We start from the raw sequence: 14,038 nt of genomic DNA, 5'->3' as shown, positions 1-14,038 counted from the left end.
TTCTCTGGCTATATCGTTGGGCACCTGAGCCACCATTCCTGAGGGCTTTCATTACAGAAAGGAGACCCTGGGGGACATGGCCTTGCATTTTTGCATAGTAAAGCCACTGATACATAGTAGAACCTCATTTCAAAATCTGTCTTCATCCTTGAAAATGGTAATGTGAGTACAAACCATTAATTTGTACCGTATTAAGTATGTGATGTGCATTATCTTAATCCATATGACAATCCTATAAAGTGGTATTCACCACCCCCATTGTACAGATAAACTGAAGCTCAAAGACACGAGTGGCTTCACAGAGGTAATGTAGCGGTCATGAGACAGAGCTGGATTGGAGCTCAGCTCTCTAAGTGGCTAGAACTGTTGTGGGTGGCTGCTTAGTATTCTGTCCGAAGAACTAGGCTGGGCACAGTGGCTCATGCCTGTAATTCCAGCACTTTGGGAGGCTGAGGCAGGTGGATCACCTGAGGTCAGGAATTCGAGACCAGTCTGACCAACATGATGAAACACCATCTTTACTAAAGAAATACAAAAATTAGTCGGGCATGGTGGCACGCACCTGTAATCTCAGCTACTTGAAAGGCTGAGGCAAGAAAATCGCTTTAACCCAGGAGACAGAGGTTGTAGTGAGCCGAGATCGCGCCACTGCACAGCCTAGGTGACAACGAGACTGTGTCTCAAAAACAAACAAACAAAAAAAAAAAAAACAAAAAAGAACTAGAGCAGACAGTAACCAGCCCTGGGGAAGTCTTTTTATTTTGTAAGTTTGATACTTAGGCCCTAGTGATTTCAAACCACATTGTCTATGAAAATTTTAATTTTTGTTTGGATTTATATATAACATTACTTTTTAAGAATATACTCATTGTTATTAGTCATTGTTTTCAGTGAATATCAAGGCCATAAGAAATGTTTTGTTTATAATGTAATGTAACAGATATGAAGTCTTTTAAACTTAGGTTATGTTTAAGATTTTGGCTGGAGGCAGACAGGAGCAGTATCTTGACCAAATGGATTTCTCACACCAATACTCTTTTTTATATTTATATATATATTTTTTGAGATAGGGTGTCACTCTGTCATCCAGGCTGGAATGCAGTGGTACAATTATGGCTCACTGCAGCCTCGAACTCCTCAGGCCCAGATGATCCTCCCACCTTAGCCTCCTGAGTAGCTGGGGCTGCAGGTGTGCACCACCACACCTGCCTAATTTTGTGTGTGTTTTTTGTAGAGACAGAGTCTTGCTATGTTGCCTAGGCTGGTCTTGAACTCCTGGGCGCAAGCCATCTGCTAGCCTTGGCGTCCCAAAATGCTGGTATTATAGGCATGAGCTACCGTACTCGGCCTTTTTAGGCTTACTGCAACCTCCACCTCCCAGGCTCAAGTGATTCTCTTGCCTCAGTCTCCTGAGCAGCTGTTACCAGCACCCGTCACCATGCCTGGGTAATTTTTGTATTTTTTTTTTAGTAGAGATGGGTTTTGCCATGTTGGCCAGGCTAGTCTCGAACTCCTGACCTCAAGTGATCCACCCACCTTGGTCTCCCAAAGTGCTGGGACTACAGGCATGAGCTACCACGCCTGACCCCAGTACTCTTTTGAGTATACTTTTTTGTTTACAAGAGTAGGAAGACTAAGAAAACAGTTAACATTGTATCAATTTTCTTGATATTGAAATAGCTCAAAGGTATTACCATTTTCTCCATACCTTCACACCTTATTGCCACTTACACATCGGATAGTTATAAGAATACAGGCTTGTGGGGCTAAAATATCTTGATTCTTCTACTTTTACCAGACTACTTTAAATCATTAATTAAAAAGGATATATATGTATGTATATGTAGGTACATGTTGTGTGTGTGTGTGTGTATGTATGTGTATCTACATATGTGTACATATATATATATTAGAAGCCTGAAACTTTTTTATTATCCTGTTTGGCTGGATTGACTGCTGTTTCCAGTAGAATGTTTTACTAAAACTGAATTTAATAAACAGGAAAAGACAGAGATGCTTTTATGATAGAGTTTAAATTCAGTCACCTGAGTTTTCATCAGTATCATTAATCATCTTGCCTGCCTACCACATAAGGCAAGGTCCCATTGTGCTGATCACTCAGCCACACCTTTTCACATCCCCGCCAGCCCCGGCCCAGGGTCCTGCTCTCCACCTGGCATTCTTCCTTCCCAGTTCCCACAATATTTGTGATTTCCCACAGCTGGCCCGTTGGAAGAAGAGCGGTTTGGCTTCCCTGCATTCAGTGGCATCTCTCGCCTGACCTGGCTGGTCTCCCTCTTTGGGGAGCTTTCTCTTGTGTCTGCCACTTTGGAAGAGCGAAAGGAAGATCAGTATATGAAAATGACAGTGTGTCTGGAGACAGAGAAGAAAAGGTAAGTCATGAGAAGCCATGAGGAGGAGGAAATTTAAGGACATCCTAGTACATTTGCAGGTATGATCCAAAGGGAGCCCCAAGGGGCTAGACCCTCACTCCCAGCTCCAGAAGGGCTGTCTACTTCTGCAGATGGAGTGCTGAGATTGCACTTGTGTTGCCTCATCTCATCCTCTCAGCAGCCCTGTGAGGTAAAGAAGGCAAACATAATCCCATCTGCCAGTCAGTAGACAGAGGCTTACAGAATGCCAGCAGGTTGCCTAAGTCACACAAGTCATTCATAGCAGATTTAGTAGTGGAAATTACGTTAACTTGGCTGGGCATGGTGGTTCAGGCCTGTAATCCCAGCACTCGGGGAGGCCAAGGGTGGTGGTTTATCACCTGAGGTCAGGAATTTGAGACCAGCCTGGCCAACATGGTGAAACCCCATCTCTACTAAAAATGCAAAAATTAACCGGGTGTGTTGGCGCACGCTTGTAGTCCCAGCTACTTGGCAGGCTGAGGCAGAATTGCTTGAACCTGGGAGGCAGAGGTTGCAATGAGCTGAGATCAGGCCACTGCATTTCAGCCTGGACAACAGAGCAAGACTCCTTCTTGAAAAAAAAAAAAAAAGAAGAAAGAAAAAGAAATTATGTTAACTCTGTGACCTGATTTTTTTCCAGTGTTTTCTGTGAAAGTTTTCAGGCATATTGTGAAGTTGAAAGAATTTTTCAGTAAACACCCGTCCACCTAGACTCTGCCATTAACACTGTACATGTTCCCTGCAGGGCCACACATTCACCCCTCAGTGGAGCCAGAGTGTGAGGTTCTGTGCTTCAGCTTTAGCATCCCATCACCCTGTCACACTGTTCCCAAAACATTCTGACTTATTTCTCATACCAAGTCTTTTTTAACAAAAACACATTCATAATTTTCCTCCCAAAGTACCTGGGCTCTGTCAATTATTTAGAACAGTAAGGGATTTAGAGTGTTTCTAGATGCCTTTCCAGAGAGGTGGGTCTCCTGGTAGTAAAAGAAGCAGATGTTGGGTATTTTAAAAAGAAAAAAGAATTTGAGTCCCTGAATGAAGCCTGATCTAGTCCATTTTGAGGAGTTTCTTCTTCGCTAGGAAAAGGCAGAGAGGCCTGGCAGATGAAGGCAAAGCACATGGAACTCAGCAGTGCTGCCTATGGAATGACCGACAGTGGTGGCCCAGGCTCTAGTGTGGCCATGTGAGTGTTAGGATTGCAGCCATGGTCAGACCTGTACACAGACAGTTGTAGTACCCTGTAATTAGAGGTAAAGATACTGTAGGGTGCTGTAGGAGCACAGGGAAGGGGAACCTGTACTAGGTCAGCTCATGCTTCTGACGAGAGGCAGTGCCTTGTTTGGTCTTGAAGTTGAGTAGGAGTCAATGAGGAAGCAAGATGTGGGGGAGGCAGAGGCTGACTCTCTCTCTCTCTCTTTTTTTTTAATGAGGTAGAGTCTCCCTCTGTCACCCAGGCTAGAGTGCAGTGGTGCGATCTCAGCTCACTGCAACCTCCACCTCCCAGGTTCAAGCGATTCTCTTGCCTCAGCCTCCCGAGTAGCTGGGATTACAGGTGCCTGCCACCATGCCTGGCTCATTTTTGTATTGTTAGTAGAGATGAGGTTTCACCATGTTGGCCAGGATGGTCTCAAACTCCTGACCTCAAGTGATTTGCTCGCCTTGGCCTCTCAAAATGCCGGGATTACACACGTGAGCCACTGCACCTGGCCCTGACTCTCATTTTTGCACAGGAGAGGCAAGTATCAGATGAGGGGTGGGGACAGAAAGCAGTTAATATAATATAATAATAACTTCTTAAAATCATAGTACTTTCCATGTCCCAAACTGCAGTTTTAAAAAATTTTTTATCTCCTTATTTATTTATTTTGAGACCGGATTATGGGACTGGCTGATTTTCGTATTTTTGGGTAAGATGGGTTTTTGCCATATTGTCTAGGCCGGTCTCAAACTCCTGGGCTCAAATGATCCACCCACATCAGCCTCCACGCCTGGCCACAAATTGCATTTTTATCTCACAGTGTCACAGCAGGATAGGTAAAGCTGTATACTTATTACCATTACTTATTTTTACTAGTAAGGAAATTGAGGTACAAGAAAGATCTTGACATTCTGCATTCCCTCAAATCCCAAGATTCCATATTATTTATAAGGACACGAGACGCCGGAAACGGTGGCTCACGCCTGTAATCCCAGCACTTTGGGAGGCTAAGGCAGTTGGATCACCTGAAGTCAAGAGTTCAAGACCAGCCTGGCCAACATGGTGAAACCTCATCTCTACTAAAAATACAAAAATTAGCCAAGCATGGTGGCAGGTGCCTGTAAACCCAGCTACTGGGGAGCCTGAGGCAGGAGAATCACTTGAACCTGGAGGCAGAGGTTGCAGTGAGCTGAGACTGCACCACTGCACTCCAGCCTGGGCAACAAGAGCAAACATCTCAAAAAAAAAAAAAAAGGACATGAGAAATTTTCTTAGGAAGACTATGTAGAATACCTCGTTTATTTTTATTCGGTGTCAAAATAAAGCACTAAATAAATTGCATTAAAATTAATCTTTGTTACCATCTCCTAGAACATTTGCTAGACTGCACTATGAGCTTTTAAAACTAGTCATGGGAGGCCAGGTGCGGTGGCTCACGTCTGTAATCCCAGCAGTTTGGGAGGCCAAGGCAGGTGGGTTACCTGAGGTCAGGAATTCAAGACTAGCCTGGCTGACGTGGCAAAACCCCATCTCTACTAAAAATACTTTTTTAAAAGTAGCCAGACATGGTGGCAGGCGTGTGTAATCCCAGCAACTTGGGAGGCTGAGGCAGGAAAATAGCTTGAACCCAGAAGGCGGAGGTTGCAGTGAGTGAAGACTGCACCACTGCGCTCCAGCCTGGGCGACAGAACAAGGCTCCATCCCAGAAAAAAAAGAAAAAAAAGTCACTGAAGGAATTCCCCTGCTTGATGGCAAAATTAAATAAAAGACTTTTTGGCTGTGAGGTTGACACAGTCACCCACAGCCTCTGGGAGGCTAGTGACTGCAAGGAGGATGGGTACCTGACAAGGACCTGTTACCAGGCGGTCTGGTGCCAGCAAGCACCCACTTGTGCTCTTGTGTAATCTCTAACATGATTCTTTTGTCTTCTGTCTTTGCAGTCCACTGTCATGGATTGAAGAAAAAGGGCCTGGTTTAAAACGAAACAGATATTTAAGCTTCCATTTCAAGTCTGGGTCCCTGGAGAATGTGCCAAATGTAGGAGTGAATAAGAATATATTTCTGAAAGATCAAAATATATTTGTCCAGAAACTCTTGGGCCAGTTCTCTGAGAAGGAACTGGCTGCTGAAAAGAAACGCATCCTGCACTGCCTGGGGCTTGCAGAAGAAATCCAGAAATATTGCTGTTCAAGGAAGTAAGAAGAGGAGGTGATGCAGCACTTCCAAGATGGCATCAGAGTTTGGTTCTTCTCAAGAGTTGACCATTATCTCTATTCTTACAATTAAACATGTTGGGGAAACAAGAATCTTATTGTTATGAGCTGTGTTGGGGTATTTGGGGTTAGGGGCTATGCAGTGGGGACAAGGCGAGAATGAACTCGTTGATTGAGCTGAACTAAATGCTTTGTAAGTCTGATTTCACTTACTCCTCCTAACAGCCCTATGAGATGGGTACTAGCAGACTTTTTTTTTTTGAGACCTAGTCTCACTCTGTCACCCAGGCTGAGTATAGTGGCACCATCTCGGTTCACTGCAGCTTCCACCTCCTGGGTTCAAGCAGTTCTTCTGCCTCAGCCTCCCAAGGAGCTGAAGATTACAGGCACATGCCACCACGCCTGCCTAATGTTTGTATTTTTAGTAGAGACGAGGTTTCGCCACATTGGCCAGGCGGGTCTCGCTCGAACTCCCAACCTCAGGTAATCCACCTGCCTCAGCCCCTCCCAAAGTGCTGGGATTACAGGCATGAGCCACCATGCCTGGCACCAGGTCTCTTTTCACCGTATGCTAGAAAATGTTGTTTGAACAGAACCCTCTGAGATGATGGAGCCACTGCCCTTCTACTCTTGTGTTCTCAGCTGCCCTCTCTACCCTGGGGGTTGCTGCTGCTGCTGGAGCCCACACAGGCCATGTGCCACTGTGGCATTTCCTAAGCACTCCTGCCTCTGAAAGTGGCACCCCATGCCCCAGTCACAGTTCTTTCAGAGTGTCACAGAAGGAAATAATCCAAATGTATTCCTCAGCAATCTGTCCCTCTGTCCAATTTGAAGAAAAAAAAAAGCCTTAATCCCACTGTACTAATGCTCCTAAGTGTTGGGGGATCCTCCAGGAGGGCCTTGTGTCTCCAGGCAAGAGTCAACACAGCGGTGCCCTTTGCCCCTCAGCCCCTCTCCCTGTGGCAGCAGTGACACGGTGCCTGTCTGGTGAAGCTGGAAGAGGAACTAAGCACATGACACCCAGCCACCCTCTCCCTCTGAACCGACATCCTTAGGATGCGCTGGAGCTTGTCCACGTGGCAGATGACTGAGGCAGACTCCTCCTCTGCAAGTAGATGACCTGCAGCTGTGATGAGGAATTGAGTTACCCTAAGACAGGGCAGTTACCCTAAGACAGAGCCTAAGAGTTAACTTAAGACAGAGTTACCCTACGAGCCTAAGACAGAGTTACCCAAAGGTGGAGCCTAAGAGTTACCCTAAGACAGAGTTACCCTGCAGGGAGCCAGAGGCCCGTGGGATGTGACCAACTCAGCATTCCGCTGGAGGCTATATGATCAAACAGCAAACTGTTTATCATGAATGCAGGATGTGGGCAAACTCACACTGCCTTGCCACCAAAAGGTTTGCTGAGGGACATCACTCCCTGGCGCCAGGCTCCTGGAAGTTATCTATTGAGAAATCTAGTGCCTATTATTCAAAGGATGCAGTCCCACAAGCCTGCTGTGAACCAAACGACTGACCGACAATTACCCGACAACCATCCTCCCCCTTTATCTCTTTCGCCTAATAAATACAGAGGGCTGTGTAAAGCTCAGGGCCCTTGTCCACTAGAGGCAAGATGCCCCTGACCCCTTCTTCCAAATACACTCTTTTGTCTCTTGTCTTTTATTCCCGCATTCGCCCCCCTTTGTTCAGTCCCCCAAGGTCTATGCAGATTACAAGTGGCGCCCCAAACAGCAACAGGATCAGGTACTCTGCATAGTGGCATCTGAAAACACAGGACTTCGAGGACATGAATGAAGAAGGTCTGCTGGAGCAGAGGAACTGAAATTGACAAGGCGAATGGGGACCCCGAAACGAATCTGCAGCAGCAGATAGAAGGTCAGTGCCCTAAAGAGGTACTGATCAGTGCCATAAAGAGGTACTGGGAGCAGTGCTTTAAAGAAATACTGGAAATAGGAAGTTTTCTGAATCAGAGTAATAAGGGGAAGAATTTGTCTATTGAAGAAAAACGTTATGTGCAGTTGCTTAAAGTTCTGTTGAGACAGTCTGGAGCTCAGGTTAATTTGCAGACACGAACTAACCACCTGCAGGAGCCATAAAAGGTTATTGCGCATAACCCATGGTTTCCACAGGCAGACACTCTTGATGTGGAAAATTGGGATAAAGCAGGAGAAGGATTAAAACAGGCTCATCAAAAAGGTCTTAGCTGATTCTTCTGTTTTCTCCACTTAGAGTTTAGTTTGTACTGTACTTCTACCATTATCTTCTTCTTATTCTGTGGGACAGCAGGCTGAATCTAAAAATCTGAAAGAATCTGTTGTCCCACCAACAGCTCCAGTTGAAAATAAAAAACAGGAGAGGGAGGATACAAATTGGCCTATACTGCCTCCCCCAATTGCAGAAACATCCGTATCGCCTCCTTCAGTAGCAGAAATAGAAACCCCAATACAAAGAATTTTACACTGCTGTCATACCTGGAGAGCCCCTAGGACCTTGCGCTTTTCCTATTTCCGTAAGGCCTGATCCAAATAATCCACAGCAGTTTATTCACAAACACACCACACTAGAATTTCAGTTGTTGAAGGAATTGAAAACTAATGTGGTCAGTAACGGAGTACAAAGCCCATGGTTCCCAGAGGAAGGAATGCTAGATGTAGAACTCTGGGAGCAAGTGGGGAGAAATCTTTTTTTTTTTTTTTTTTTTGAGACAGAGTCTCGCTCTGTCGCCCAGGCTGGGTGCAGTGGCCAGATCTCAGCTCACTGCAAGCTCCGTCTCCCGGGTTTACGCTATTCTCCTGCCTCAGCCTCCCGAGTAGCCAGGACTACAGGCGCCTGCCACCTTGCCCGGCTATTTTTTTTTTTTTTTTTTTGTATTTTTTAGTAGAGACGGGGTTTCACCATGTTAGCCAGAATGGTCTCGATCTCCTGACCTCGTGATCCACCCGTCTCGGCCTCCCAAAGTGCTGGGATTACAGGCTTGAGCCACCGCGCCCGGCTGTGGGGAGAAATCTTAAACAACATCAGGTGCAAAGGCATCAAGTCCCAGTAAAATCTTTAATGTTATGGGCTTTAATTAGAGCAGCCCTGGCTCAGTTACACACAGAAGAGCCTAAAAAGAGGAAGGAGGAGAAAATGTCACCTGCCTTATCACCTCCTCTTCCCCCAACCCCAATATCACCAGGCCAAAATAACAGGAAACAGAGGTCTTACCTAAGCCTCCTCCTCCAATAGATAGGAGAAAGGACAGAGGATATGCCACAGCCATCAGTCTGTTAGATATGAGTTCTAAATTTCTTTTCAAAGAATCAGTGTCAGTATGTTCAATTCTTTGCCTTCTACTTTTACTTAACTTCCTTGTAAAGCAATCTTTTTCAATTACCTGCTCCACCCTGACTCATTCCAATTTCCTGCTCTGCCATAACCATTTTTCCCGCCAAACCACTCACCGCCATCACTCTCTTGAAATTAGCCAACTGGAGTAAATTTAGCCTGTGTGGTCTAACCCTAGCCAATAGGGGAATGACACAGCAGCAGGGGCCATGTGCATCAGGGATAAGACCCCCTTCCCCTACCTTGTCTGAGTGTACGCTCACCATTGCTCCATCTGTAAGGGTGCACCCTTCTATAGAAGTACATTGACTTGCTGAGAATTAAAAAGAAAATGTTATATTCTAGTGCTATTTCTTTTGCGGCACCGAAATTTTACTTATAACAATTTGGGGGCTTGCCTGTAATTACATTCCCCTCCAGGGGCAGTCTCAGCTCCTCTCTCATGAGGAGGCGCGCCCCACCCCTTTGTGGTGGCCTCAAGGGTGAGAAATTAGGACCCACCCAGTGCAAGGAATAACCAGAGCTCTCAGCAACGTGGAAAGAAACTGGCCAGCAACCTAGCTTAAAGGATTCTCCATAAGGGCCATGCAAGTCTGTGCATGGACCAAGGAAAAGATACTATGGGAACCAGTAAAGTATTTCCTTGGTGGTCGGGGCCAAGGTAAGAAAGCCGCGGGAGGGGTCGGGGCGGGGGCGATGAAGTACTCCTTGGTCAGGGAGGCATAGAGGTTAAAAAGAGGCAAGACATCCCCATTGGGGGGGGGTTGAACCTCACACAAACCCCAGTAGTAGAAAAGGCAAGAAATTTCCAGTGGGGGAAATTGAGCCTCACCCCAAAAGGCAAGAAATTTCCAGTGGGGAAATTGAGCCTCACCTTATAAGGCAAGAAATTTCCAGTGGGGGAACTGAGCCTCACTCCAAAAGGCAAGAAGTTTCCAGTAAGGGAAGTTGAACCTTGAACCTTAACCCAAAACCATCAAGATGGGAAATACCCCAAGCAAGACAGGGAGCAAGAGAAATAAAGATGGTAACAAAGCTATCCCCCTGGATAGCCCCCTAGGTCCCATGGTAAAATACTGGAAGGATAATGAAAGGACTAAACATAGGAAAAAGCAACAAATGATAAAAAATATTGCTGTTTTATTTGGACTCAGGGACCCACCCTCAAATCCTCGATCTTCTGGCCAAAGTTTGTGTCAAATGAGGATGTAATGCGTCAGCTTCTAATCCGATATGTTAATGATAAAAGTCCAGTATCTCAAAAAGAATTAGGCTATGCCCTTTGCTGAAGGCAAGGACCTGCTCTCCTTTTGCCCTTAAAAACAAGTAGGGAAGAACCCAATTTGGCACCTCAAAATGAAAAGTCAGAGGAGCCAGTTCTCATGCCTAAAAGTTCCAGCGCACAGGATCCCCTAGACTATCTTTTCCCGTTCAGTGTCCCCAATCTTTCCCCTCAGACAGCCACCGCCGCCTCAGATCCTGTTCCAAATCCCCCCCTCCACTCACGTTATCCCTCCTCCTTATACCCCTGACTCTTGGGAATTACCGTCCCACCAGCCTGTTCCCTCCCAACCTAAATACCCCTCTCTAAAAGGACTCCAGTGTGAGGTAGAACAATGTAAAAAAGAATATTCAGAATTTCCCATTTCCCTCCGTATCTAAGGGTTCAGCCCTGACCCTCTTCCCTTTGAAAGAGGTACCACAAGGGGGGTGGGGCGGCATTGGCTTTGTAAATGCTCCCTTAACAAGTTCAGAAGGCTAGAATTTTAAAAAGGAGCTTAAACCGCTACTAGATGACGCTTAGGGAGTGGCAGACCAAATTGACCAAATCTTAGGACCTCAGTTATAAACTTGGATTGAGTTAATGTCCATCTTGGGCATCCTCTTTTCAGGGGAAGAAAGAGTAGCTCCACTCCTGCTGGTTCCTCCCCTAGGGGAAGGGGAAGGAGAGGGGAGAACAGTAGCATACATGGCTGGCAGAGGCAGGGAAAGAACAGCAGAGAGGAAAGTAGCAGGGAGAGAAAGAGAGAGGGGGGAAAGAGAGACAGAGAGAAAGAGAGACAGACAAATTAAAACCTCGAATTGGCTCGTATAAAAAATCCTTATACGAAAGCTATGGGTTGTAAGTGGCCTCAGTGCTTTTGGGCTACGCCTTTGTTTACACTGACAACAAGGTGGTATTGGAGTGTTATAGCGTCATGGAGAAGACCTTCAATTACCAATTCGAGGTTTTTAATTTACCGCGGCTTTTAAAGGAATAGGGTACATTGGTTTCTCTTTACTGCTTCTATCTCTCTCTTTCTCTGACTTTGTCTCTTTCTCTCTCTCTTTGACTCCCTCTTTGTCTATGTCTCTTCCTGTCTCTCTCTGCCTCTCTCTCTCTCTGACTCCCTCTTTCTTCTGCTAGGAAAACAGTTGCCGCTACAGATTAAATGCATTTGAGCGTGTTTTCCTAGCAGAAGAAAGTAGAAAAATAGCTTTTAGAGGAAACCTCGTTGTGAGCGCACCTCACCAGTTCAGAACTATCCTAAGTCAAAAAAAAAAAAAAAAAAGGATGATTTAACGTTAACCACTGAAAATTCCCTTAACCCAGAAGTTTTCCTAACAGGGCATCTAAATCTTAATTACCATATAAAGGTCTAATCTTGTGGCCTTAGACAGTCTAGTCCACAGACATAAAGGAAGTTCGCTTTGGAAAAGAATGGTTATCATCTTTGAAAAAAAAGGCGGGCTGGGCGTGGTGGCTCAAGCCTGTAATCCCAGCACTTTGGGAGGCCGAGACGGGTGGATCACGAGGTCAGGAGATCGAAACCATCCTGGCTAACACGGTGAAACCCCGTCTCTACTAAAAAATACAAAAAAAAAAAACTAGCCGGGCGAGGTGGCGGGCGCCTGTAGTCCCAGCTACTCGGAGGCTGAGGCAGGAGAATGGCGTGAACCCGGGAGGCGGAGCTTGCAGTGAGCTGAGATCCGGCCACTGCACTCCAGCCTGGGCGACAGAGCGAGACCCCGTCTCAAAAAAAAAGAAAAAGAAAAAGAAAAAAAGGCGGGGGCAGAATTGATGTAAAAAAAGTGTTACATGATAAATTCTTGTCCTGAAATAAATTAACTGGTTGTTTAAAAAAATAAATGTATGTAATAAATCAAAAAGTTGAGGCATGTCGAAGAATTGTCTGCGAAAGTTGTGAAAGAGAAAAATGTTATAAAAAAAGAATTTATGCAAGAAATGTTGTATAATTTAAAAGTAACTAGGCCTCCAGAATGTAAAACTATTGAAAAAGAAAAAAAAAACAGTTTATATGCAAGGTGTATAAGGAAAGTAAAATATACCTTTGGTAGAAGGATTATAAGGAGGCATAAGAATGTAAATTTTTACCTACATTAAAAGGTTAAAAAAATTATTGTTTTAAAGGTTTAAGCAAGTTTTAAAACATTAGTTGTAAAGAAAATTTTGTGTGTAAACATATTAGCTAAAGTTAAAGGGGTATCATCCAGTTTTTCTGTGAACTGGACATTAAAGTAAAAACACAACAGATTTTTCTTAAAGCACTAACCTGCTCTTTAATGAAGATTATAAAAGGTTAAAAAGAGTCTATAAAAATCTTACCTTATGGTCCAACATTAAAAGCTGAATAAATATGTACACAAAGTTTTATTAAAACTAACACACCAATATAAAGGTTAAATTTAGTTTATTTGGTATAAAAACCATACAGGAAGCATTGTCAAATATAAAATGGTGTTTGGCTTCTTTGGTCCAAAAACTAATAAAAATAGGTGCTAAAGGAAATTTCTCAGCAGAAAGGAACCAAGGACTATAAAGTCCACTGCTGATGTCCCCACATTTAAAACAAAAGGTCAATTTCTTAGAAATTATATATTTGGTTTATCTTCCACTTCCCTTTCCCTCAAAACTAAAAGTCTTTTAGCACAGGTACCACCCCTAGAATTTCCGGTAAACTGGTACCAGCCTGAAGATCACGGTCTCATCAAAGGGTGAAAATAAAGGAAACTTGAGCCAGCCTAGGGAGGACCCTACCTTGTGCTGCTAACCACCGTGACTGCTGTTCGTATAGCGAAGAAAGGATGGACTCATCACAACCGAGTCAAGAAAGCACTACCCCCTCCAGAGTTTTGTGCCATAGTCCCAGGGGAAAACCTTACCAAACTAAAGCAAAGAAAAATTTAACTCTCTTTCATCTATTCTATTAGTCTTTCTTCTTTCCTCACTCTATTGCTGACTATCTAGTTATTAACATAACCAAGTCAATTTTGCCTCAAACGATTGCATTTAATGCTTGTCTTGTTATACTTGTGGGGTCTTGCCAAGTCAAAGAGAGCTCTCTACTTCAGAAAAGTACCTCTGGCCCTCCTGACTCTCCTTAGACTGGGCATTAGTAAATTAGAACAATTTAATCCCGGGAAATTTCAATAAAGACTGCAGTGTCAACCAGGAGTCTTGCTCCCCAATGTAAAGCTTTTATGCCGTAATTGGTCCAACATTCTGTGGACCACTAAAGAGCAAGGATGGACTGCCCCAACTGGTTGTTGTAATTTCCTAAAATAATACATTCATTTTACTAGAGGATCATAGAAGTTAAAGACTTAAAACAAACTTTGACAATTAAGACAGGATACCAAGATGCAAATGCCGGTTGGAATGGATCAAATATTCCATCCACATGTTAAACAAAAGCAATTGTTATGCTCGTGCACATGGCAGGCCAGAGGCCCAGACTGTCCCCTTTCTACTAAGGTGGTCCTCCAGTCGAGCTGGTGTGGGCTGTATGGTAGCTCTTTTCCAGGATTCTACAGCCTGGAGTAATAAGTCATGCCAAGCTCTCTCTGTTATATCCCAAAGTCTGGCACCCTGC

At 44.5% G+C, this 14,038-nt stretch overlaps 1 protein-coding gene and 1 long non-coding RNA gene across 4 annotated transcripts in view; one reads left to right on the top strand and one right to left on the bottom strand.

The window, feature by feature from the left end:
• The window catches only part of BLVRA (biliverdin reductase A), a 44,011-nt gene extending 38,082 nt beyond the window's left edge, over window positions 1-5,929 (top strand). Inside the window, 2 exon segments of one of the 2 annotated variants that reach the window (NM_001258144.1) lie at window positions 2,222-2,393; window positions 5,559-5,929. In NM_001258144.1, the coding sequence (NP_001245073.1) occupies window positions 2,222-2,393; window positions 5,559-5,817 (431 nt within the window). In that variant the 3' untranslated portion in view covers window positions 5,818-5,929. 2 annotated transcript variants of the gene reach the window in all.
• Window positions 1-14,038, bottom strand: part of LOC144339854 (uncharacterized) — a 50,645-nt gene that overhangs the window by 17,385 nt on the left and 19,222 nt on the right. The window lies entirely within an intron of this gene.

Source organism: Macaca mulatta, chromosome 3, assembly GCF_049350105.2.
Source record: "Macaca mulatta isolate MMU2019108-1 chromosome 3, T2T-MMU8v2.0, whole genome shotgun sequence".
Lineage (NCBI taxonomy): Eukaryota > Metazoa > Chordata > Mammalia > Primates > Cercopithecidae > Macaca > Macaca mulatta.
The sequence above is the reverse complement of the archived record's forward strand: the minus strand, read 5'-3'. Positions and strand labels throughout refer to the sequence as shown.